We start from the raw sequence: 27,930 nt of genomic DNA on the forward strand, positions 1-27,930 counted from the left end.
GTCAGGCAAAGTCATGTTGTATTTCTTCATGCGGTTGTATCGCTGCTCAAAGTCTATGATGTAGTCTGCCATGGACATCGCGCTGTCTTTGGAAATCGAGTCGAAATGAGAGTACGCTTCATAAGCGCGGTCTTTTTCTTCTCTCAAGAATACAGAGTCCAGCTTAGCTAACAAGGTTTCCATACCATTGTCTTCATTCAGATCGCTCGCGGGTATTTCCAAAGCGGTCTCTCTTGCTCGCCCCTCGAGCCCTAACACCACCGCTAGTGCCTGCTTCTTCTTGTCCAAATCCGTAACAAGTTTCCAAATACTAATTTCATTTTTCCAGCACTCGTATGGTCTGATTTAGTCAAACTTAGGTGGTACTCTATAGTTGGAAACCATCCTCTGCTACCATTGATAAACTCCACAGACACGACGTGGTTCTGCACTCAGTACTTTATTTTCTCCTCCACACTAACTAAACAGGAAGGGGAAATACATCATAGAATAGGAGGGAACACTGAAAAAGATGCAGTAACCGAAATGACCACAAGATGGCAGTATATTAAACAACTATATCCCTTGTACATGAAGTTAACATGAGTATGCGCTGTTTATTACCACCCTTTGGACACGCCCTTTTAGCCAGTCCCGTATCCAAGAGCAAACCCTGCTGTCGATACCTGCAGACCTTATTTTATAAATTAAGCGCTTGTGGGGAACTGTATCAAACGCCTTAGCGAAATCCAGGTACACCACATCCACTGGTCTCCCCTATCTAGGTACACCACATCCACTGGTCTCCCCCTATCTAGCTCACAGCTCACCTCCTCGTAGAATGTTAAGAGATTGGTTTGACAAGAACGCCCATTAGTAAACCCGTGCTGATTACTGCTGATGATGCTGTTGTTTTTAGCATACGCTACGATATAGTCCCTTATCATCCCCTCCAGAAGTTTACATATTATTGATGTCAAACTGACAGGCCTATAATTTCCCGGGACATGCCTCTGGCCCTTTTTGAATATCGGAATCACGTTCGCCTTCCTCCAATCCCCTGGTACATGTCCTGTCCTAATACTGTCAGCAAAGATCAGGAACAGTGGTCTAGATATAACCTTACTGAGTTCCTTGAGTACTCTCGGATGTACGCCATCCGGGCCTGGTGATTTGTTTGTGTTAAGTTTATCCAGCCTTTCCCTGATTTCACCCTCTGTTAGCCATAGCAGCAAGTCCTGTGTATTACTACTAACCATACAGTCATGGTCAGTGTACCCCATACAGTCATGGTCAGTGTACCCCATACAGTCATGGTCAGTGTACCCCATACAGTCATGGTCAGTGTACCCCATACAGTCGTGCTCAGTGTACCCCATACAGTCGTGCTCAGTGTACCCCATACAGTCATGGTCAGTGTACCCCATACAGTCATGGTCAGTATACCCCTCCTTTTCCTGTGTAAAGACTGACGAGAAAAAAGCATTCAGCATGGTTGCTTTTTCAGTGTCTTCTGTAACCATCCTCCCATCGTTAATTACAGGTCCTTCTCAAAAAATGAGCATATTGTGATAAAGTTGATTATTTTCTGTACTGATAAACATTAGACTTTCATATATTTTAGATTCATTACACACAACTGAAGTAGTGAAGCCTTTTATTGTTTTAATATTGATGATTTTGGCATACAGCTCATGAAAAACCAAAATTCCTATCTCAAAAAATTAGCATATCATGAAACGGTTCTCTAAACGAGCTATTAACCCAATCATCTGAATCAACTAATTAACTCTAAACACCTGCAAAAGATTCCTGAGGCTTTTAAAAACTCCAGCCTGGTTCATTACTCAAAACCGCAATCATGGGTAAGACTGCCGACCTGACTGCTGTCCAGAAGGCAATCATTGACACCCTCAAGCAAGAGAGTAAGACACAGAAAGACATTTCTGAACGAATAGGCTGTTCCCAGAGTGCTGTATCAAGGCACCTCAGTGGGAAGTCTGTGGGAAGGAAAAAGTGTGGCAGAAAACGCTGCACAACGAGAAGAGGTGACCGGACCCTGAGGAAGATTGTGGAGAAGGACCGATTCCAGACCTTGGGGGACCTGCGGAAGCAGTGGACTGAGTCTGGAGTAGAAACATCTAGAGCCACCGTGTGCAGGAAATGGGCTACAGGTGCCGCATTCCCCAGGTCAAGCCACTTTTGAACCAGAAACAGCGGCAGAAGCGCCTGACCTAGGCTACAGAGAAGCAGCACTGGATTGTTGCTCAGTGGTCCAAAGTACTTTTTTGGATGAAAGCAAATTTTGCATGTCATTCGGAAATCAAGGTGCCAGAGTCTGGAGGAAGACTGGGGAGAGGGAAATGCCAAAATGCCTGAAGTCCAGTGTCAAGTACCCACAGTCAGTGATGGTCTGGGGTGCCATGTCAGTTGCTGGTGTTGGTCCACTGTGTTTTATCAAGGGCAGGGTCAATGCAGCTAGCTATCAGGAGATTTTGGAGCACTTCATGCTTCCATCTGCTGAAAAGCTTTATGGAGATAAGGATTTCATTTTTCAGCACGACCTGGCACCTGCTCACAGTGCCAAAACCACTGGTAAATGGTTTACTGACCATGGTATTACTGTGCTCAATTGGCCTGCCAACTCTCCAGACCTGAACCCCATAGAGAATCTGTGGGATGTTGTGAAGAGAAAGTTGAGAGACGCAAAACCCAACACTCTGGATGAGCTCAAGGCCGTTATCGAAGCATCCTGGGCCTCCATAACACCTCAGCAGTGCCACAGGCTGATCGCCTCCATGCCACGCCGCATTGAAGACGTCATTTCTGCAAAAGGATTCCCGACCAAGTATTGAGTGCAGAACTGAACATCATTATTTGAAGGTTGACTTTTTTTTGTATTAAATACACTTTTCTTTTATTGGTCGGATGAAATATGCTAATTTTTTGAGATGGGAATTTTGGGTTTTCATGAGCTGTATGCCAAAATCATCAATATTAAAACAATAAAAGGCTTCACTACTTCAGTTGTGTGTAATGAATGTAAAATATATGAAAGTCTAATGTTTATCAGTACATTACAGAAAATAATCAACTTTATCACAATATGCTCATTTTTTGAGAAGGACCTGTATGTGTGCAATATGCTCTGCCCTAGTTTTTTTGCTGTTGATATATTTAAAGAATTTCTTTGGGTTTTTTTTACTATCCTCCGCTATTTGTCTCTCAAAGTTGATTTTAGCCATCTTGATTTCGTGTTTACTTTTCTTATTTGCTCCTTGTACTGCTGGAAAGCCGATACTGTGCCCTCTGATTGATTTATATTTCTTATATATATTAGGCCAATTTTTTTCCCCTAATAAGTTTTTTAACGCTACGGTTTAGCCAGCCAGGTTTGGCTTTGTCTCTTCTAAATTTATTTCCCATAGGAATGCACTGCAAGATGCATTTGCTTAATATGTTCCTAAAGCATTCCCATTTTTCCTCTGTGGTCAGGGATCCCAGGGTTTGGTCCCAGTTTACCCTTTCCATCACTGAGTACAATTTTGGAAAGTTTGCCCTTCTGAAGTTTAGGGTTCTTATGTTCCCTACTTGCCTTGTTATATTGTTATTTACACTAAATGTGATCATCCTGTGATCGCTAGAGCCCAGGTTGTCCTGGACTCCTACCTCCGAGATTATGTCTGGGTCGTTTTCTCTGGTAGGGGAATCCACCAACTGTGACATGTAATTATCCTGTAAGGTTTCCGTGAATAGACGGGCCTTCTGTGAGTGTGCAATCCCCTCTTCCCAGTCAATGTCGGGATAATTGAAGTCCCCCAATATGATGACTGATCCCAGCTTTGCCACTTTACCCAAAAGTGCTAAAAATTCCAGCTCTACCTCCTCCCCTTGGTTAGGTGGCCTATAGCAAACCCCCACAATTACTTTTCCCTTTTCTCCTTCCCTATGGAGTTCAACCCACACAGATTCTAAATCCATGCTCATCCCATCCGTAATGTCGCTCCTTTCTATCACCTTTATATTGTTCTTGATATAGAGAAATCTAGAAGGAGCTCTGTGATCATTCCAGAGAGAAAAACGGTCGGTTGTGTTTACAACAGCTGCCCGTCCTTCTCTCTCAGCGGGGAGCAATCACGGGTGTCAGGCGGCAATCAGAGCCACTTCCCCGCTGACGAGCTTGCCCCCCTAGCTCCCTGCACGCAGCCGATGTATACCTATGGCGATTTGCGCAGGAGTGGCTGCATGCTACAGTATAACTGCGGCGGGCGGTCGTAAAGTGGTTAAGTAGCTGTCTATCATTTCCTTGGTCACCCTGTGTCCCCCAATAGACACAGGGTGACTTACACATAAGAGGGGCCTAGGGGGTTGAGAGAGGTATTTCCCAACCTCTCTAAGGTAAGCTGTGTTCCACAGGCCCCCCCAGCCAAAGGGACTCCCGTCACAAGGCCCTTCTATGGTTTTCCACCCAGGAAAGTCAGCATCCACTTTGGTCCCCCCTCAGGAAAGGCAGTACCACCTGTGATTTCCCCCCCCCCCCCAGGAAAGGCAGGCCCCACTCTGGTTTCCCCCACCCCCTCAGGAAAGGCAGCACCAACTCTGCTTCCCCCCAGCCCCCAAGGAAAGGCAGGCCCCACTCTGCTTCCCCCCAGCCCCCAAGGAAGGACAGGCCCCACTCTGCTTCCCCCCAGCCCCCAAGGAAGAGCAGGCCCCACTCTGGTTTCCCCCCAAGGAAATTCAGCACCCACTTTTCTCCCCCCCCCCCCAGGAAAGACAGGCCCCACTCTGGTTTTCTCTACCCCCCCAACCCCTGGGGAAGGCAGGCCCCACTCTGTTATACCCCCTGTGATTGGATCATTGTCTTCCTCCATTCCCTTTTATTATATTCTGAGAGGTCGTTCTAGACTGCGGAGATTGGTTCTCTGTCAGTCAGACCGGTCCTGTCTGGTAGACTTGCATATGGCGAGGAATGGGAAAAGTTTATTAATACATTATTGAAGGTCAGTGTAAATGAGACTCTCTCCTATGTATATTATGAAATCAAGAGTTCCTCTTTAGGGTGACATCTGACGCTCCTTCCTTCCTACAGCCTGAAAGATTTTCTGCCGAAAGAATACATCAAACAGAAAGGAGAACGCAAGATCTTCCTGGTGAGTGGGTGGAGTCTGTGTACACAGCGCGGTATGGATGCCCTGTGTGGGTGAGAATATATGCCTGCATCGGTATATCTGTGCCACCCGGGTATCATAGAACAATTAGATTAGTATATATGATGTACAGGGGATGGACAAAAATATGGAAACACTCCATGATTTGCAGGTGTGATGTATTGAGACACCGAGCTAACCGGTGGGAAGCCTCCTTTTCCTCATTTGCTCCGTGCGTCTAGTGATGTCAGAGAGGGCAGATTGTTGGTGCCACTTAGCTGGCGCCTCTGTGACTGAATTGCCAATTTGCCAATTTGTCGTGAGGTACAGTATCGAAGGTTTGACAATATATATACAGTTTCCGGGAAACCTTTGTCTTAAAATTATAAGCGCGTCACCTGACCAAAAGGACATTGCACAGGATTATGACCCAGAATAAGTAAAGTGCCTGCAGGGCTTAATCTAAGTCCTCCCAAGCCCATGTCCACAAACACCATGTGGAGGGAACTCTATAGGTGGGTGAACTGCTACTGCCAAACCACTAGTCACCGACATTAATGCTCAGAAGAGGAGAGAGGTGCAGCACCCATAAATGGTGGACTATCCATCAATATGGACTGTAATATGGTCCAATAAATCGAACTTCATACTGTTCCCAACCGCTGGATGTGGGGCAAACACCAACCCACGTTTATGACCAGGACTGTCATTTGCCAACAGTAAAGCATGGTGGCGGCACAATCATGGTTTGGGCAGCCATATCTTCTGCAAGCCCCACCATTACTTTGAAAGGTAGAGTGACTGGCAGTGACTATGTACACATTTTATCCCATCATGTGCACCCTATGGGACAGACATTATTTAGCGAAGACAGCTCTGTTTTCTGAAGACCATAATGCTCTGATGCTCACAGCTGGTGTTGTCAAACAGGGTTCTGATGAGCATGCAGATGAAGTCTTCCACCTTCCCTGGGCGCCACAGTCGCCAGACTACAAGATCCTAGAGCCGCTATTGTCCAATTGGAGAACAAGGTTTGGGCTGGTTTTCTGCGAGAACTGGAACGATTTTTGCATGAAAAGTGGTGTCAGATTCCATTATCCACCATCCAAGTCTTATACAGTATTTGTCAATTCCCAGGAGAATTCAGGGCGCCTTGGATGTCAAAGGCGGTCCAACACCATATTCGCTAAAGATTTTATTCTTTCACCTGCAGTTTCCATGTTTTTGTCCAACTGCTGTATATTTCCATAGAAGGGTATATGGGAGCTGTGTGTGCTCCTTCCTGTATCTCATACCTGACACCCGCATCCCCCCAATGTGTACTTCTATCTGCTGTATCCCATACTGGACCCCCGCATCCACCCACCCTCCATGTGCTCCTTCCTGTATCTCATACCTGACACCTGCACCCCCCCCCCAATGTGTGCTTCTATCTGCTGTATCCCATACCGGACCCCCGCATCCACCCACCCTCCATGTGCTCCTTCCTGTATCTCATACCTGACACCTGCACCCCCCCCCCCAATGTGTGCTTCTATCTGCTGTATCCCATACTGGACCCCCGCATCCACCCACCCCCCATGTGCTCCTTCCTGTATCTCATACCTGACACCTGCATCCCCCCCCCCCCCAATGTGTGCTTCTTCCTGCTGTATCCCATACTGGACCCCTGCATCCACCCACCCCCCATGTGCTCCTTCCTGTATCTCTTACCTGACACCCGCATCCCCCCAATGTGTGCTTCTATCTGCTGTATCCCATACCGGACCCCCGCATCCACCCACCCCCCATGTGCTCCTTCCTGTATCTCATACCTGACACCTGCACCCCCCCCCCCCCAATGTGTGCTTCTATCTGCTGTATCCCATACTGGACCCCCGCATCCACCCACCCCCCATGTGCTCCTTCCTGTATCTCATACCTGACACCTGCATCCCCCCCCCCCCAATGTGTGCTTCTTCCTGCTGTATCCCATACTGGACCCCTGCATCCACCCACCCCCCATGTGCTCCTTCCTGTATCTCATACCTGACACCTGCATCCCCCCAATGTGTGCTTCTTCCTGCTGTATCCCATACTGGACCCCCGCATCCACCCACCCCCCATGTGCTCCTTCCTGTATCTCATACCTGACACCTGCATCCCCCCCCCCCCCCAATGTGTGCTTCTTCCTGCTGTATCCCATACTGGACCCCCGCATCCACCCACCCACCATGTGCTCCTTCCTGTATCTCATACCTGACACCTGCATCCCCCCCCAATGTGTGCTTCTTCCTGCTGTATCCCATACTGGACCCCCGCATCCACCCACCCCCCATGTGCTCCTTCCTGTATCTCATACCTGACGCCTGCATCCCCCCCAATGTGTGCTTCTTCCTGCTGTATCCCATACTGGACCCCCGCATCCACCCACCCCCCATGTGCTCCTTCCTGTATCTCATACCTGACACCTGCATCCCCCCCAATGTGTGCTTCTTCCTGCTGTATCCCATACTGGACCCCCGCATCCACCCACCCCCCATGTGCTCCTTCCTGTATCTCATACCTGACACCTGCATCCCCCCCAATGTGTGCTTCTTCCTGCTGTATCCCATACTGGACCCCCGCATCCACCCACCCCCCATGTGCTCCTTCCTGTATCTCATACCTGACACCTGCATCCCCCCCAATGTGTGCTTCTTCCTGCTGTATCCCATACTGGACCCCCGCATCCACCCACCCCCCATGTGCTCCTTCCTGTATCTCATACCTGACACCTGCATCCCCCCCAATGTGTGCTTCTTCCTGCTGTATCCCATACTGGACCCCCGCATCCACCCACCCCCCATGTGCTCCTTCCTGTATCTCATACCTGACACCTGCATCCCCCCCAATGTGTGCTGCTTCCTGCTGTATCCCATACCGGACCCCCGCATCCACCTCCACCCACCCCCCATGTGCTCCTTCCTGTATCTCATTCCCGATACACCCCTCTGTGTGTGTCCTTAAGTGTGTTCTCCTTCCTGTATCTCGTATCAAATAAACCCCCCCCCCTCCCACCCCCCGGTTGTTGTGGGCTTCTTCCTGTGTCTCGTACATGACCCCAGCACCAATCCCCCCACCCCTGTGTGTTTCACCCTTCCTGTATCTCATGCATGACCCCCCCCATTTCCTATCACCCACCCATGTGCGCTCTTTCCTGTGTCTTTTGTACCTGACCCCCGCATCTCCCCTCCCCTTGTGTGCCCCTTCCTGTATCTCATACTTGACCCCCGCATCCCCCCTCCCCTTGTGTGCTCCCTCCTGCATCTCGTACCCGACCCCTGCATCCCAATACCCCCCCACATGTGTTCCTTCCTGTATCTCGTATCGGACCCCTGCATCCCATCCCCCCCATAGGGCATAGACATAGGAGAGCAGCCTACAGCCATACAGGGTTATCTGGTCATATAGAGATGTCTATATAAGATCCATCAGTGATAGTTCTATGGGCGTTGTCCTCCCTTATAGGCTCACAAGAATTGTGCAAATATGAGTGAAATTGAAGCCAAGGCACGATATGTGAAGCTGGCCCGGTCCCTGAAGACGTATGGTGTGTCCTTCTTCCTGGTAAAGGTGAGCGGGGGAGGTGCTGGTCTGGCGTACATGTTTTCTTGTTTTATTTGGTCAGGTTTGGTGTTCAAATTCAATGTCTTTACCCGGTTTGGATGTGTCCTAATACATGTAAAATCTTGGGTGTGGTCTTCCTCCAGGAAAAGATGAAAGGGAAGAACAAGCTGGTTCCTCGTCTGTTGGGGATCACCAAGGAATGTGTGATGAGGGTGGATGAGAAGACCAAGGAGGTGATTCAGGAGTGGAACCTCACCAACATCAAACGTTGGGCTGCCTCTCCCAAGAGCTTCACCCTGGTGAGTTATAAATTTGCTGACTGATGTGTTTCCTCTGCGTTTTCCTGGCTCTGTTTATAAGGAATCTTTTCCTGTCTTAGGACTTTGGAGACTATCAGGATGGATATTACTCAGTGCAGACCACAGAAGGAGAGCAGATTGCCCAGCTCATAGCCGGATACATCGATATCATTCTGAAGAAGGTGAGAAACCATCTGTCTCTGTCATTTGTAGACACAGGCTGGTCGCCTAGCTTTGCCTTGGGGTCCTTCGAAATCCTGACTCAGCCTTGGAGTTCTTCAGTAGCTTGACTGAGCCTTGGGGTCTGCCAAGAGCCTGGCTTAGCCTTGGGGTCTGCCAAGAGTCCGGCTCAGCCTTGGGGTCTGCCAAGAGCCCGGCTCAGCCTTGGGGTCTGCCAAGAGCCCGGCTCAGCCTTGGGGTCTGCCAAGAGCCCGGCTCAGCCTTGGGGTCTGTCAAGAGCCCGGCTCAGCCTTGGGGGTCTGTCAAGAGCCCGGCTCAGCCTTGGGGTCTGCAAAGAGCCCGGCTCAGCCTTGGGGTCTGCCAAGAGCCCGGCTCAGCCTTGGGGTCTGCCAAGAGCCCGGCTCAGCCTTGGGGTCTGCCAAGAGCCCGGCTCAGCCTTGGGGTCTGCCAAGAGCCCGGCTCAGCCACGGGGTGTTCCTCCAGTAGCCGGGCTCAGCCACGGGGGTTCCTCCAGTAGCCGGGCTCAGCCACGGGGGTTCCTCCAGTAGCCGGGCTCAGCCACGGGGGTTCCTCCAGTAGCCGGGCTCAGCCACAGGGGGGTTCCTCCAGTAGCCGGGCACAGCCACGGGGGGTTCCTCCAGTAGCCGCGCTCCACACAATGCACTTCTTGTAGGTGTCCCCTGTCTTATGCACCCCATACAATGCACTTCCTGTAGGTGTCCCCTGTCTTATGCACCCCATACAATGCACTTCCTGTAGGTGCCCCCTGTCTTATGCACCCCATACAATGCACTTCCTGTAGGTGCCCCCTGTCTTATGCACCCCATACAATGCACTTCCTGTAGGTGTCCCCTGTCTGATACGCTCCATACAATGCACTTCCTGTAGGTGTCCCCTGTCTGATATGTTCCATACAATGCACTTCCTGTAGGTGTCCCCTGTCTTATGCACCCCATACAATACACTTCCTGTAGGCGTCCCCTGTCTGATACGCTCCATACAATGCACTTCCATTTTACTGCAACTAACAGCCTGCCTCTCCATTTCTCTCTTTAGAAAAAGAGTAAAGACCATTTTGGTTTGGAGGGAGATGAAGAATCGACCATGTTGGAAGACTCCGTGTCACCCAAGAAGTAAGATGTCTCCCCTAAAGACGGGACTTTCATTTCTGATCCTTTGTTATTTCTTGTAATTTCTGGGGCACTTTCACAGCGAATGTGGCCCCCTGTTCTCCTGGGGAGCTCTACCAGACAATAAAAATGTCTCCACCTTGGGGGAGGGGGCACGCATCATATGTTATGATGGAATGCCATACTCCAGGTTTTGGGGAGCAGTCATATAATATGATGGAAGGCCATACTCCAGATTTTTGGGAGCCTTTATATTATGTGATGGAAGGGTCATCGTCCAGGTTTGAGGAACTGTCCTATGATATGATGGAAGGATCATAGTCCCGGTTTGGGGAACTATCCTATGATATGATGGAAGGATCATAGTCCCGGTTTGGGGATCTATCCTATGATATGATGGAAGGTCATAGTCCAGGTTTGGGGAATTATGATATGATGGAAGGTCATAGTCCAGGTTTGGGGAGCCATCATATGATATGATGGAAGGTCATAGTCCAGGTTTGGGGTGCCATCATATGATATGATGGAAGGTCGTAGTACAGGTTTGGGGAGCCATCATATGATATGATGGAAGATCATAGTCTAGGTTTGGGGCCTCTAAGCTGTCATATGATGGAAGATCATAGTCTAGGTTTGGGGCCTCTGAGCTGTCATATGATGGAATATCATAGTCTAGGTTTGGAGACCTCTGAGCTGTCATATTATGGAAGGTCATAGTCTAGGTTTGGGGCCTCTGAGCTGTCGTATGATGGAAGATCATAGTCTAGGTTTGGGGGTCTCTGAGCTGTCATATGATGGAAGATCATAGTCTAGGTTTGGAGCCTCTGAGCGGTCATATGATGGAAGGTCATAGTCTAGGTTTCGGGCCTCTGAGCTGTCATATGATGGAAGATCATAGTCTAGGTTTGGAGACCTCTGAGCTGTCATATGATGGAAGGTCATAGTCTAGGTTTGGGGCCTCTGAGCTGTCATATGATGGAAGGTCATAGTCTAGGTTTGGGGCCTCTGATCTGTCATATGATGGAAGGTCATAGTCTAGGTTTGGGGCCTCTGAGCTGTCATATGATGGAAGGTCATAGTCTAGGTTTGGGGACCTCTGAGCTGTCATATGATGGAAGATCATAGTCTAGGTTTGGAGACCTCTGAGCTGTCATATGATGGAAGGTCATAGTCTAGGTTTGGGGCCTCTGAGCTGTCATATGATGGAAGGTCATAGTCTAGGTTTGGGGCCTCTGATCTGTCATATGATGGAAGGTCATAGTCTAGGTTTGGGGCCTCTGAGCTGTCATATGATGGAAGGTCATAGTCTAGGTTTGGGGACCTCTGAGCTGTCATATGATGGAAGATCATAGTCTAGGTTTGGAGACCTCTGATCTGTCATATGATGGAAGGTCATAGTCTAGGTTTGGGGCCTCTGAGCTGTCATATGATGGAAGGTCATAGTCTAGGTTTGGGGCCTCTGATCTGTCATATGATGGAAGGTCATAGTCTAGGTTTGGGGCCTCTGAGCTGTCATATGATGGAAGGTCATAGTCTAGGTTTGGGGCCTCTGAGCTGTCATATGATGGAAGATCATAGTCTAGGTTTGGAGCCTCTTGTGCGTTTTACACGTTCGAGAATATTATTCTGAACGAGTATAACGAGTTCTTTTAGATCGATTCATTTATTTTTAAAAGCATATACCAATCTTAGTGAAAACAGTCTACAGTAGGGAATATATAAGTGACACCAAAAGATAACCTTACAAAGATACAAACTTCAAACAATGAATGCAATGTGATCTGTAGCTCAATAATGAAAGTAAAAATAAAGCAAGATTACGTTTTTCCCAGATGTAGTAGAAACCATATTTAAATGTTTTATATAATCAGACCACAATTGTCTGCGAATTGCGAAGTCCGACAGTCACTCCACTGCAGATGGAGCGAGAATAGGCCATGCAAAACGTGAGACTAATACGCCAATATGCGCTAAATCTGATATTAATAAAAATGTTCTAAAAAGCAAAAATCAGCTCTTAGAGAAAAATCTACATATGGTTAATACAGCTGGGACTGTAATCTCGTTACCCTTTAATATGAAATGTAAAACATTTAAGGAAGTACATAAACAATAGTAAATAATAATCAGATAATTTGCAAGGTATATTTACCCCATTTAAAATGGCTGCTAGCTTAGAATGGTTGTTACCAGAGTCCTTAAGATGGCTGCCTTCCCAAGATGGTGGCCAGTTAGGGAGGAGTTTCGTTTGGTGTCCCTCAAAGTTTCAGATACATGATGGAGCAAGATGGAGTCTGTATAGATGAGTCTATGCATGGCTGTAGTAGCGTGTGTGTTGTATGTGTAATGTATGTTGGGTAATGTTATGTGTCTGTCTCTGATCTGGGCTTCCCTTTTTATATTGTATTGAACAAAGGACTATTAAAATTACCATATGTTAAACCCAGAAGGAGGACCCTTATCCCCATTGGTTGGGATAACTTGACCATTAACTGACGAGGTAATTGGGCGACACCTCTACTGGATAACCAATATATGGGATATTTAAAACTATATAATAATTTCTCCATTGAAGACTATCGTAAAAACAACATAATAATTTATCCATACTCTCATCCTCTATACATGTCCATCTAATATCCATCATGTATCTAAGTAAGGATTGGACCTGGTAACTGGACCTGGTAACACCATTGAATTAAGCATATTACTAATACAATATATATATTGATTGGGAATGACTGATTTACCCATATACTTTACATTTAGTAGCAGTAAGAATTATATAGATACATATACAGTTATACAAGTTGTTGTGTAGCAATATATATATATATATATATATATATATATATATATATATATATATATATATATATATATATATATATATATATATATATATGTGTAAACTTTTCTACACATGGGTTATTTCCGATCAGAATATTATCCATTAAGGGATTATTATGTTAACAACAATACAGTCATAATTTGAGACTGGACATAAAATATGGGAGAAATTCTGACCATTTGACACTACTATATAATAGATATAATGTACTTCTCAATAGAAGATTGTCATAACCTCATAAGTTCCACAACCCCCTTTTGTATATGATGGGACAAGGATGTTGTATAAGCTTATGATTATATGAAATTCATTTGAATATGCAGTTCTCATCAGTCTAAGTGACTTCCAATGGACAATTGTCTGTATGACACAATCTCTACCCCCCCCCCCCCCTGGTGTGTAGGTAAATGAATTGCAGATTCTAGTCTTTGTCCAGGCAGTTCTCCGTTTGTTTGACTTCTCAGGGTAGAAACAATAGTTTATCTACTAGTGAATGGGTGAACACAGGTGTGATCCTGAATTTGAGTTTTGGCCATTGTGTATTAAAACATCTCTCTTTTCATGTCCAGGGGAAAAATGGCTTTTTATCCTTTGAGGTCCATTGTATGTAAACCTTCCCCCCAAGGCCATTCCACCTGGGATAAGCAATTTAGTGGTCTGCCTCTCCAGAGCATTATATTTAAAATTTACCGAACACAATTTCCTTTTGGGGGCAAACGACATAGCTTCTCATCTCAAAGTTCATGTAAATAAAACAATTTCAACAATGGACGCAATGTGTGCTTCATACTGAAGGGGTTTTGACTGAATCTGTGACAAGGTCATTTGAGGCCTCAAAGTTCACAATTCTTGACCTGTAATAATAAAAATGTATTTCTATTTCCTACTGGAAGTCTAACACTCTGAGCTGTCATATGATGGAAGGTCATAGTCTAGGTTTGGGGCCTCTGAGCTGTCATATGATGGAAGATCATAGTCTAGGTCGGGGTCCCCTGAGCTATCATATGATATAAGGTTATAGTCTAGGTTTGGGGACCCCTGAGCTGTCATATGATGGAAGGTCATAGTCTAGGTTTGGAGCCTCTGAGCTATCATATGATGGAAGGTCATAGTCTAGGTTTGGGGGTGTCTGAGCTGTCATATGATGGAAGGTCATAGTCTAGGTTTGGGGGTCTCTGAGCTGTCATATGATGGAAGGTCATAGTCTAGGTTTGGAGCCTCTGAGCTGTCATATGATGGAAGGTCATAGTCTAGGTTTGGGGGTCTCTGAGCTGTCATATGATGGAAGGTCATAGTCTAGGTTTGGGGACCTCTGAGCTGTCATATGATGGAAGGTCATAGTCTAGGTTTGGGGGTCTCTGAGCTGTCATATGATGGAAGGTCATAGTCTAGGTTTGGGGACCTCTGAGCTGTCATATGATGGAAGGTCATAGTCTAGGTTTGGGGGTCTCTGAGCTGTCATATGATGGAAGGTCATAGTCTAGGTTTGGGGTCTCTGAGCTGTCATATGATGGAAGGTCATAGTCTAGGTTTGGGGGTCTCTGAGCTGTCATATGATGGAAGGTCAAAGTCTAGGTTTGGGGACCCCTGAGCTGTCATATGATGAAAGATAACATAACCTCTCTGCTCCTCTTCAGGTCCACGCTTCTTCAGCAGCAGTTTAATACGGTAGGGAAGGTGGAGCATGGCTCTGTAGCTCTTCCAGCCATCATGCGGTCTGGTGCTGGAGGACCTGAAAACTTCCAGGTGGGCTCCATGCCACAGGCTCAGCAGCAGATCACACAAGGACAGATGCACTGGGGACACATGCCACCACTGGTAAGATTTAGGATGAAATCATGTGTTACACCTCTCATTCTTCTGTCCTCCTCTTTTCTCTGCTCTTCTATCCCCTATGTCCTGTGTATACCGTATCAGTGACCATTGTGTATGGCCGCTACACTGCTCTTCTATCCCCTATGTCCTGTGTATACCGTATCAGTGACCATTGTGTATGGCCGCTACACTGCTCTTCTATCCCCTATGTCCTGTGTATACCGTATCAGTGATCATTGTGTATGGCCGCTACACTGCTCGTTTGTGGAGTCCTGCTTACCAGCTTGTGTCCCTCAGCTGACACTCTACTCATTGTTCCTTCTTTGCAGACCTCGGCCCAGCAGGCCCTCACCGGTACGATAAACTCAAGTATGCAAGCTGTGAACGCTGCCCAGGCCTCCCTGGATGACTTTGATACTCTGCCACCCCTGGGACAAGATGCCGTGAGTACTGAATACCATACATGTGTCCATATGGTGGATGACCAGTATACATCACTGGGTATAGTGTTAGTATTGACCTCTGGGTGAATGCTTATGTACTTACAGTACAGACCTCAGCAGTAGTTGGAGGGCAACATAGTGTCAGTATAGACCCTATCAGTGATTGGAGGGTCACATAGTGTCAGTATAGACCCTATCAGTGATTGGAGGGTCACATAGTGTCAGTATAGACCCTATCAGTGATTGGAGGGTCACATAGTGTCAGTATAGACCCTATCAGTGATTGGAGGGTCACATAGTGTCAGTATAGACCCTATCAGTGATTGGAGGGTCACATAGTGTCATTATAGTGTTGTGCGTTTTGGTATAAAATTTGACTATTTTTAATTTATTACTAAAAGACGATGTCTGAACTATCAATAGAATTATGACGCAGTGCCTCCAGCCGATTACGGCAAATAATTTAATATCTAAGAAAAAAAACCCAATTAATTTTGTTCAGACACTCATAGTATACCACGCAATTTTCCCAAGTTCTTTTTTTTATATCAGTTAATTTCTTTTTAAAAGCATATACCAATCTTAGTGAAGCAGTCTACAGTAGGGAATATATATATATATATATATATATAAGAATATTTATTCGCAAGACATATTTTCACCATAAATGATCATACTTGAGTGACACAAAGAGATAACCTTACATAAAATACCAACTTAAAACGATAAATGCAATGTGATATTTAGCTAAACGATGAAGTAAAATAAAACAAGATTATGTATTTCCCAGGTGTAGTATGAACCATAAATTAATATTCTATATAATCAGACCACAATAGTCTGCGAATCACATGGCCGAAAGTCATTCCACTGCAGATGAAGTGAGAATAAGCCATGCAAAACGGAAGACGTAAAATTGCAAATAATGCGCTTAATCTGATATTAAAAAATGTTATAAAAACAAAAATCATCTCTTTAGAGAAAAATCTACATATGGTTTATACGGCTGGGATTGTACTTTCGTTACCCTTTAAATAGGAAATGTAAAACATTTAAGGAAGTACATAAACAATATTGAATAATAATCAAATAACAGCAAAGCATAATTACCATATTTAAAATGGCCGCTTAGCTTAGAATAGTAGTTACCAGGTTCCTTTAAGATGGCTGCATTTCCAAGATGGTGGCCAATTAGGGAGGAGCTTCTTTTGGCGTCCCTCAAAGGTTCAGATACAGGGTGGACCAAGATGGCGTCTGTGTAGATGAGTCTATGCATGGCTGTTAGTAGTGTGTATGTTGTAAGTGTGATGTGTCTTGTGTCTTGTGTGTGTCTGTTGTGTTGTGTTCTCTTATTACATCTCTGGTTTCTTTTTATTTTGTGTTGAACAAAAGGGCAGTAAAAATTATCCTAAGCCAAACCCAGTGGGAGGAACATTATTCCTATTGGTTGGAACATCTTATTCATTAACTGGTGATGTCATAGGGTGACACCTCTTGGTTAACCAGTATATTAAAATTAAATAAAATTTCTCCATTTAAGACTATTATAAAAAAAACATAAATGTAATCATGCTCTCATCTATGACGTCCATTTAATCCACCAGGTATCTGAATAAAGATTAATCTTGGTAACACTATTCTAATATTTAATATATCTTATGTAATATATATATTGGACTTTACTTTTTAACCCAAGACTTCAATTAGTAGCAGTAAGAATTGTATAGATACATATACAGTTATATATATTGATACACAACAGCTTGTATATGTAACTTTTTCTACACATGGTTTGTTTCCAATTAGAATATTATCCATTTAAGGGATTACTATGTTAACAACAGTACATTTATGATTTGGACTGGATGATAAAATATGGGTGAAATTTCTGACCATTTGACACTACTATATGATAGAATATAATGTACTTCTCAGTAGGAGGTTGTCATAACATCATAGTTCCATAACACCTTTTGTATATGATGGGGCAGAGATATCAATTTATGATTTTCTGAAATTCATTTTGAGATTTGCAGTTCTCATCAATCTAAGTGACAATGTTTATGTGACTCCGTGTAGATTTCAACAACTTTATCCCCCTGTTTGTGTTTAGGTAAATAAATGACAGATTCTCGTCTTTGTCCAGACAGTTTTGTTTGTCTTCTCAGGGTGGAAACAATAGTTTACTTGCATTGTGTATGGTTGAACACAGGTGTTATCCTGAAATTGAGTTTCGCCCATTGTGTGAGTCATGGCCTGAACTTAAAGTTTTACGACCTCTCTGGTTTTTCGTGTTTCAAGACCAGGGGAAGGATGTCTTATGTAAACCTTTTCCCCCAAAGGCCGATCCACCTGTGATAAGCGATTTATTTATCTGTCTTTCTGAGTATTGTATTTAAAAGTTTGTCAAACACATTTTCCTTTTGGGGCAGATGACACAGCTTCTCATCTCAAAGTACAGGCAAACAAAACCATGTCAAACAATGGACGCAATGTGTGTTTCAAACTGAAAGAGTTTTGACTCAATATGTAGCAAGGTCAATGGAGGCCTCAAAGTTCACAATTCTTGACCTGTAATAATAAAAATGTATTTCTATTTCGCACTGAAAGTTTAACAATAGAACCTATCAGTGATTGGAGGGTCACATAGTGTCAGTATAGACCCTATCAGTGATTGGAGGGTCACATAGTGTCAGTATAGACCCTATCAGTGATTGGAGGGTCACATAGTGTCAGTATAGACCCTATCAGTGATTGGAGGGTCACATAGTGTCAGTATAGACCCTATCAGTGATTGGAGGGTCACATAGTGTCAGTATAGACCCTATCAGTGATTGGAGGGTCACATAGTGCCAGTGTAGTAATCTGTGCTGTCTGGAGGGTCACATAGTGTCAGTATAGACCCTATCAGTGATTGGAGGGTCATATAGTGTCAGTGTAGACCTCAGTGGTGTCTGGAGGGCCACATAGTATCAGTATAGACCCTATCAGTGATTGGAGGGTCATATAGTGTCAGTGTAGACCTCAGTGGTAGTTGGATGGACATGTAATAATCTAGGCCTCAGCAGTAGTTGGATGGACATATAGTGAGATTCTAAGATCTCCGTGGAGGCTGCATGGTCACATAGTGTCTGTATAGACTTCAGACGTGGTTGGAGGGTCATATAGTGTCAGTGTATTCCTCTGTGGTGTCTGGAGGGCCACATAGTATCAGTATAGACCCTATCAGTGATTGGAGGGTCATATAGTGTCAGTGTAGACCTCAGTGGTGTCTGGAGGGTCACATAGTGTCAGTATAGACCCTATCAGTGATTGGAGGGTCACATAGTGTCAGTATAGACCCTATCAGTGATTGGAGGGTCACATAGTGTCAGTATAGACCCTATCAGTGATTGGAGGGTCACATAGTGTCAGTATAGACCCTATCAGTGATTGGAGGGTCACATAGTGTCAGTATAGACCCTATCAGTGATTGGAGGGTCACATGGTGTCAGTATAGACCCTATCAGTGATTGGAGGGTCATATAGTGTCAGTATAGACCCTATCAGTGATTGGAGGGTCACATAGTGCCAGTGTAGTCCTCTGTGGTGTCTGGAGGGCCACATAGTATCAGTATAGACCCTATCAGTGATTGGAGGGTCATATAGTGTCAGTGTAGACCTCAGTGGTAGTTGGATGGACATGTAATAATCTAGGCCTCAGCGGTAGTTGGATGGACATATAGTGAGATTCTAAGATCTCCGTGGAGGCTGCATGGTCACATAGTGTCTGTATAGACTTCAGACGTGATTGGAGGGTCATATAGTGTCAGTGTATTCCTCTGTGGTGGTTGGATGGTCTCATGGTGTCACTATAGAACTAAATAGAGGTTGGATGTTCATATAGTGTTTGTATAGCCCCCAGCAGTGGTTGGATGGTTAGTATGATGTCTGTATAGACCCCAGCAGTGGTTGGATGGTTAGTATGGTGTCTGTATGGACCCCAGCAGTGGTTGGATGGTTAGTATGATGTCTGTATGGACCCCAGCAGTGGTTGGATGGTTAGTATGATGTCTGTATGGACCCCAGCAGTGGTTGGATGGTTAGTATGATGTCTGTATAGATCCCAGCAGCGGTTGGATGGTTAGTATGATGTCTGTATAGACCCCAGCAGTGGTTGGATGGTTAGTATGATGTTTGTATAGCCCCCAGCAGTGGTTGGATGGTTAGTATGATGTCTGTATGGACCCCAGCAGTGGTTGGATGGTTAGTATGATGTCTGTATAGACCCCAGCAGTGGTTGGATGGTTATTATGATGTCTGTATGGACCCCAGCAGTGGTTGGATGGTTAGTATAGTATCTGTATAGACCCCAGCAGTGGTTGGATGGTTAGTATGATGTCTGTATAGACCCCAGCAGTGGTTGGATGGTTATTATGATGTCTGTATGGACCCCAGCAGTGGTTGGATGGTTAGTATGATGTCTGTATGGACCCCAGCAGTGGTTGGATGGTTAGTATGATGTCTGTATGGACCCCAGCAGTGGTTGGATGGTTAGTATGATGTCTGTATGGACCCCAGCAGTGGTTGGATGGTTAGTATGATGTCTGTATAGACCCCAGCAGTGGTTGGATGGTTAGTATGATGTTTGTATAGACCCCAGCAGTGGTTGGATGGTTAGTATGATGTCTGTATGGACCCCAGCAGTGGTTGGATGGTTAGTATGATGTCTGTATAGACCCCAGCAGTGGTTGGATGGTTAGTATGGTGTCTGTATAGACCCCAGCAGTGGTTGGATGGTTAGTTTGATGTCTGTATAGACCCCAGCAGTGGTTGGATGGTTAGTATGGTGTCTGTATAGACCCCAGCAGTGGTTGGATGGTTAGTATGATGTCTGTATAGACCCCAGCAGTGGTTGGATGGTTAGTATGATGTCTGTATGGACCCCAGCAGTGGTTGGATGGTTAGTATGATGTCTGTGTGGACCCCAGCAGTGGTTGGATGGTTAGTAGGATGTCTGTGTGGACCCCAGGAGCGGTTGGATGGTTAGTATGGTGTCTGTATAGACCCCAGCAGTGGTTGGATGGTTAGTATGATGTCTGTATAGACCCCAGCAGTGGTTGGATGGTTAGTATGATGTCTGTATAGATCCCAGCAGCGGTTGGATGGTTAGTATGATGTCTGTATAGACCCCAGCAGTGGTTGGATGGTTAGTATGATGTCTGTATAGATCCCAGCAGTGGTTGGATGGTTAGTATGATGTCTGTATAGATCCCAGCAGCGGTTGGATGGTTAGTATGATGTCTGTATAGACCCCAGCAGCGGTTGGATGGTTAGTATGGTGTCTGTATAGATCCCAGCAGCGGTTGGATGGTTAGTATGATGTCTGTATAGACCCCAGCAGTGGTTGGATGGTTAGTATGATGTCTGTATAGATCCCAGCAGCGGTTGGATGGTTAGTATGATGTCTGTATAGACCCCAGCAGTGGTTGGATGGTTAGTATGATGTCTGTATAGACCCCAGCAGTGGTTGGATGGTTAGTATGATGTCTGTATGGACCCCAGCAGCGGTTGGATGGTTAGTATGATGTCTGTATAGACCCCAGCAGTGGTTGGATGGTTAGTATGATGTCTGTATAGATCCCAGCAGCGGTTGGATGGTTAGTATGATGTCTGTATAGATCCCAGCAGCGGTTGGATGGTTAGTATGATGTCTGTATAGACCCCAGCAGTGGTTGGATGGTTAGTATGGTGTCTGTATGGACCCCAGCAGTGGTTGGATGGTTAGTAGATTGTCTGCTGTGGACCCCAGCAGTGGTTGGATGGTTAGTATGGTGTCTGTATAGACCCCAGCAGTGGTTGGATGGTTAGTATGGTGTCTGTATAGACCCCAGCAGTGGTTGGATGGTTAGTAGGATGTCTGTATAGATCCCAGCAGTGGTTGGATGGTTAGTATGGTGTCTGTATAGACCCCAGAAGTAGTTGATAGTATAGTATCTGTATGGACCCCAGCAGTGGTTCGATGGCTAGTATAGACCTCTTTAGAGGTCAGCTGGGTATATAATGTTAGTATAGAAGTCTGTGGAGGCGGGACAGTCCTAGCATCACCATAGACCTCCATAGTGGCAGGATTTTTATTGTCTTGCTCCAACTGTTAGAATACCGATCACCTGGGTGAGAGATTTCTATGTGATGACTTTTCTCACTGCAGGCTGCCAAGGCTTGGAGGAAGAACAAGATGGATGAATCCAAACATGAGATCCACTCCCAGGTGGACGCCATCACTGCAGGAACCGCCTCCGTTGTCAACCTGACCGCAGGTGAGATTGTCCACATCCGTCAGATGCCTGCCATGAAGGCTTCTGATTGGACATGTTCTGCTGGATATTGCTGGTGGATGATAAGGAGCCTAACAATCCTTCCATGGGAGCGGACCCATGGAGGATTATTACTGGCTAATGGAAAGAGGAGGCGGGCGCTGAGTGATGTCATAGTGTCTGACAGGAACCTAACCCTGCCTAAGCTTCCAGCATGGAGGATTTATGGGGATCTCCAGCCAGGTGTCAGTAGTGTACATTGCTGTATGTAATCGATGCTTCGTTCTCTAGGTGATCCTGCAGACACAGATTACACGGCGGTGGGCTGCGCAGTCACAACCATCAGTTCTAACCTGACGGAGATGTCCCGCGGGGTGAAGCTTCTGGCGGCTCTGATGGAGGATGAGGGTGGCAACGGAAGACAACTTCTCCATGCGGCCAAGAACCTGGCAGGAGCCGTATCTGACCTGCTGAAGACAGCCCAACCATCCAGCACGGAGGTAAGTGCCATCACTGTATATATCCCATACATCGATGTATTATACCGCCAATATTTATACCCGCCTCTGTCTTCAGCCCCGACAGGTCCTCCTCCAGGCAGCCGGTAATGTCGGTCAGACGAGTGGAGAATTACTTCAGCAGATCGGCGAGTGTGACACGGATCCACGCTTCCAGGTGAGCCGCCATGTTTCTTCCTCCGTTATTCAGAGTCCAATGAAAGAACGCCAATTATTCACCACCAAATATCGGCCGTTTCCTTTTCTGTGATTCTTTGTGCCTTCTACCAGTTTGTCTGACATTCCACCCCCCCCCCCCCCATATCCCAGTCACCCACCCCCCATTGTCCACTATAATGTCTGGATTATGGCCGCCTCATGCCCAGTATTAGGATGGATGACCCCCCAGACCCCAGTCACCCCCATTGTCTGTAGTCCAGTATAATGTCTGGATTATGGCCGCCTCATGCCCAGTATTAGGATGGATGACCCCCCCAGATCCCAGTCACCCCCATTGTGTCTGTAGTCCAGTATAATGTCTGGATTATGGCCGCCTTATGTGCAGTATTAGTATGAATGACCCCCCCCAGATCACAGTCACCCCCATTGTCTGTAGTCCAGTATAATGTCTGGATTATGGCCGTCTTATGCCCAGTATTAGGATGAATGTCCCCCCAGATCCCAGTCACCCCCATTGTGTCTGTAGTCTAGTATAATGTCTGAATTATGGCCGTCTTATGCTCAGTATTAGGATGAATGTCCCCCCAGATCCCAGTCACCCCCATTGTGTCTGTAGTCCAGTATAATGTCTGGATTATGGCCGCCTTATGCTCGGTATTAGGATGGATGACCCCCCCAGATCCCAGTCACCCCCATTGTGTCTGTAGTCCAGTATAATGTCTGGATTATGGCCGCCTTATGCGCAGTATTAGGATGGATGACCCCCCAGATCCCAGTCACCCCCATTGTGTCTGTAGTCCAGTATAATGTCTGGATTATGGCTGCCTTATGCTCAGTATTAGGATGGATGACCCCCCCCCCCCCAGGTCCCAGTCACCCCCATTTGTGTCTGTAGTCCAGTATAATGTCTGGATTATGGCCGCCTTATGCCCAGTATTAGTATGAATGACCCCCCCAGATCCCAGTCACCCCCATTTGTGTCTGTAGTCCAGTATAATGTCTGGATTATGGCCGCCTTATGCCCAGTATTAGTATGAATGACCCCCCCAGATCCCAGTCACCCCCATTGTGTCTGTAGTCCAGTATAATGTCTGGATTATGGCCGCCTTATGCCCAGTATTAGTATGAATGACCCCCCCAGATCCCAGTCACCCCATTGTGTCTGTAGTCCAGTATAATGTCTGGATTATGGCCGCCTTATGCGCAGTATTAGTATGAATGACCCCCCCCAGATCACAGTCACCCCCATTGTCTGTAGTCCAGTATAATGTCTGGATTATGGCCGCCTTATGCTCAGTATTAGGATGGATGACCCCCCCCAGATCCCAGTCACCCCCATTGTGTCTGTAGTCCAGTATAATGTCTGGATTATGGCTGCCTTATGCTCAGTATTAGGATGGATGACCCCCCCCAGGTCCCAGTCACCCCCATTTGTGTCTGTAGTCCAGTATAATGTCTGGATTATGGCTGCCTTATGCTCAGTATTAGGATGGATGACCCCCCCCCCAGGTCCCAGTCACCCCCATTTGTGTCTGTAGTCCAGTATAATGTCTGGATTATGGCCGCCTTATGCCCAGTATTAGTATGAATGACCCCCCCAGATCCCAGTCACCCCCATTGTGTCTGTAGTCCAGTATAATGTCTGGATTATGGCCGCCTTATGCCCAGTATTAGTATGAATGACCCCCCCAGATCCCAGTCACCCCCATTGTGTCTGTAGTCCAGTATAATGTCTGGATTATGGCCGCCTTATGCTCAGTATTAGGATGGATGACCCCCCCCAGATCCCAGTCACCCCCATTGTGTCTGTAGTCTAGTATAATGTCTGGATTATGGCCGCCTTATGCGCAGTATTAGGATGGATGACCCCCCAGATCCCAGTCACCCCCATTGTGTCTGTAGTCCAGTATAATGTCTGGATTATGGCTGCCTTATGCTCAGTATTAGGATGGATGACCCCCCCCAGGTCCCAGTCACCCCCATTTGTGTCTGTAGTCCAGTATAATGTCTGGATTATGGCTGCCTTATGCTCAGTATTAGGATGGATGACCCCCCCCCCAGGTCCCAGTCACCCCCATTTGTGTCTGTAGTCCAGTATAATGTCTGGATTATGGCCGCCTTATGCCCAGTATTAGTATGAATGACCCCCCCAGATCCCAGTCACCCCCATTGTGTCTGTAGTCCAGTATAATGTCTGGATTATGGCCGCCTTATGCCCAGTATTAGTATGAATGACCCCCCCAGATCCCAGTCACCCCCATTGTGTCTGTAGTCCAGTATAATGTCTGGATTATGGCCGCCTTATGCGCAGTATTAGGATGGATGACCCCCCAGATCCCAGTCACCCCCATTGTGTCTGTAGTCCAGTATAATGTCTGGATTATGGCTGCCTTATGCCCAGTATTAGTATGAATGACCCCCCCCAGGTCCCAGTCACCCCCATTTGTGTCTGTAGTCCAGTATAATGTCTGGATTATGGCTGCCTTATGCTCAGTATTAGGATGGATGACCCCCCCCCCAGGTCCCAGTCACCCCCATTTGTGTCTGTAGTCCAGTATAATGTCTGGATTATGGCCGCCTTATGCCCAGTATTAGTATGAATGACCCCCCCAGATCCCAGTCACCCCCATTGTGTCTGTAGTCCAGTATAATGTCTGGATTATGGCCGCCTTATGCCCAGTATTAGTATGAATGACCCCCCCAGATCCCAGTCACCCCCATTGTGTCTGTAGTCCAGTATAATGTCTGGATTATGGCCGCCTTATGCCCAGTATTAGGATGGATGACCCCCCCCCAGATCCCAGTCACCCCCATTGTGTCTGTAGTCCAGTATAATGTCTGGATTATGGCTGCCTTATGCCCAGTATTAGGATGAATGTCCCCCCAGATCCCAGTCACCCCCATTGTGTCTGTAGTCCAGTATAATGTCTGGATTATGGCTGCTTTATGCTCAGTATTAGGATGGATGACCCCCCCCCCCCAGGTCCCAGTCACCCCCATTGTGTCTGTAGTCCAGTATAATGTCTGGATTATGGCCGTCTTATGCCCAGTATTGGGATGGATGACCCTCCCAGATCCCAGTCACCCCCATTGTGTCTGTAGTCCAGTATAATGTCTGGATTATAGCTGCCTTATGCTCAGTATTAGGATGGATGACCCCCCCCAGGTCCCAGTCACCCCCATTGTGTCTGTAGTCCAGTAGAATGTCCGTCTTATGCCCAGTACCAGGTTGATTTGACATTAACATTTATATTCAGGCTAATCTTGGCAGTTTTTCATCCCAGCTGTGAACCTCCCCAAGGTCATGCATAGCTCATTCCTACGTTTATCTCCGGCTTTTCCTAGTCCCTCCCAGTATAAGGTGGCCCTCCGCCTACAACATACCCATATGTCTTTCCCATATTGTCTTCTTCAGTCCTTGTCCCTCTTCTCCACCTTGTCCTGCAATGTTCTGATCTCACCTACAGCTTCTCCTGGCAATATCTGTGTTTTTATGGATTCCTACAGATCTCCGCAGCCAGGGTCACCCGCACAGCAAACGCGCTGCCTGAGCAGAAAACGGTAACCGGGGGGCCTGGCTGAGGCCAGCCTTCCTCCCTCCTTTTCTGGATGGTGTTGGGTTTTGGCTTCATGTGGTCTCTTCTCCAGCTTTCCTCACGTTTCCTGCGGGAAGCGGCACTTTGATTTCTTTCCTGATTACAATGTTGGAAGTTGATTGTGGGAAGATCTCCAAATCATTTCTATTAATCACACAGTAGAAGACTTCTCCAGTAATTGTGCATGCTCACTTCAATCCCTCTTCGCCATTATAACTGATAGTTTGGGGTAGTCCCTTACAGCGGACTCCGGACAAGACTTTAGTTTTAGTTTTGGATTGTGTGAGGAAGGTTGAGAATCTCTGTGTGTCCCACCAGGGAGGTTCCCCACTTCTAAGATGTTCTCCAACACTTGATCCAACCAGTCAGCATAGAAAACTGATGATACTGTTGGTAACATTCTGGTTTTGTTGTTACAACCGACTCTATCACGGCACCTCTGCAGAGAGCCCCCCCTAACCCTGACTCTGAGTTCTCAGCCTGGCCTCTATATAGATGGCAGCATATAGGTGGTCCCAGCCTCTGTAAAGGTCCGGCAAGACACAAAGTCTCCCCCAGTGAATCCAACAAACCAAAAGATGGCAGCCGCTCAAAACAATTTATAGCTGGCTAGGGGAAAGCACCTGGGTGGGGCAATACACAGAATACAAATATTCCTCAGCATTCGATCCAGATAGCCAACAGAATACCGATGACACCGGAAATGAGGAAAACAGCCAACCAACTCTGTCAGTGGAATAGGAAAACCTGAGGTTCTAAGCCTTCCCCACTTTTGTGTACTGGCTGGCCTTCAATTGAGGAGATTTCTTCACTTTCAGTCTTGTCACCAGGATAGGGTTAGTAATGGTAAATGCTCCCAGAGGAAGCTTGGAACCCTATGGAGGATCGAACCCCTTTTCACCATCTTAAACTAAAAATCTTATCCAGAAATAGTTTTAGCTGGGGTTGGTCTTTGGAGTTGAACTCCGGAATTTTATGTAATTGTTTGGTGGGTCCTGGGTGGTCTCAGTGATCGGCTTCTTAGTGGCTGAAGAAGCGTTCTCTGTGGGACTGTTGGTTGGTATTGGCGGGTCCTGGATGGTCCTAGTGATCGACTTCTTAGTGGCTGAAGAAGCGTTCTCTGTGGGACTGTTGGTTGGTATTGGCGGGTCCTGGATGGTCCTAGTGATGGGCTTCTTAGTGGCTGAAGAAGCGTTCTCTGTGGGACTGTTGGTTGGTATTGGCAGGTCGTGGGTGGTCTCAGTGATCGGCTTCTTAGTGGCTGAAGAAGCGTTCTCTGTGGGACTGTTGGTTGGTATTGATGGGTCTTGGATGGTCTAGGGCAGTGGTCCTCAACTCCGGTCCTCGGGGCCCAATAACAGGGCAGATTTTAAGTATTACCTTGGGGAGATGCAGACTAGAATACTGCAATCACTGAGCAGCAAATGAGATCACCTGTGATGTATTTAGTTATCTTGCAAACCTGGCCTGTTAGTGGGCCCCCGAGGACCGGAGTTGAGGACCACTGGTCTAGGGGATGGGCCCCTTAATGTCTGAAAAAGAGTTTTCTGTTGGACTGTTGGTTGGTATTGGTGGGTCCTGGATGGTCTCGTTTATTGGCTTCTTAGTGGCTGAAGAAGAGTTCTCCATGGGACAATAGGTTGGAATTGTTGGGTTGTCAATCCTTCTTAAAAGGCTGATCATGCGTTCTTCATGGAACAGTTGGCTAGTGTTGGTATGTTCTGGATGATCTAGGTGACAGGCTTCTGTATTGCGGTCGAGTTCTTAATGGCTTCTTTGTTTGGTATTGGGTATTTGCGGATAGTCTAGGTCAGGGGTCACCGAACTATGCATATGTCCAGTTTACTGTCCTTCAGTCTTTAGGGAGGCTGAATTGTGGCCAGTTGGGAGTAAACAATGCCCAATCATTGGTTAGTGGGAGGAATAGTG

General features: G+C 46.5%; 1 protein-coding gene across 3 annotated transcripts in view; it reads left to right on the plus strand.

Moving 5' to 3' along the window:
- Positions 1 to 27,930, plus strand: part of TLN1 (talin 1) — a 510,560-nt gene that overhangs the window by 397,331 nt on the left and 85,299 nt on the right. For 2 of the 3 annotated variants that reach the window (XM_082266280.1, XM_082266279.1), the window contains exons 8-18: positions 5,069 to 5,129; positions 8,616 to 8,720; positions 8,858 to 9,013; positions 9,094 to 9,195; positions 10,250 to 10,326; positions 14,812 to 14,992; positions 15,319 to 15,432; positions 21,623 to 21,731; positions 22,020 to 22,228; positions 22,305 to 22,403; positions 25,913 to 25,966. In XM_082266280.1, coding sequence (XP_082122406.1) covers positions 5,069 to 5,129; positions 8,616 to 8,720; positions 8,858 to 9,013; positions 9,094 to 9,195; positions 10,250 to 10,326; positions 14,812 to 14,992; positions 15,319 to 15,432; positions 21,623 to 21,731; positions 22,020 to 22,228; positions 22,305 to 22,403; positions 25,913 to 25,966 — 1,267 coding nt within the window. The remainder of the gene's footprint in view (positions 1 to 5,068; positions 5,130 to 8,615; positions 8,721 to 8,857; positions 9,014 to 9,093; positions 9,196 to 10,249; positions 10,327 to 14,811; positions 14,993 to 15,318; positions 15,433 to 21,622; positions 21,732 to 22,019; positions 22,229 to 22,304; positions 22,404 to 25,912; positions 25,967 to 27,930) is intronic. The other variant, XM_082266281.1, reaches the window with a different exon arrangement.

This window comes from Pelophylax lessonae (assembly GCF_965119305.1).
Source record: "Pelophylax lessonae genome assembly, chromosome: 1".
NCBI lineage: Eukaryota > Metazoa > Chordata > Amphibia > Anura > Ranidae > Pelophylax > Pelophylax lessonae.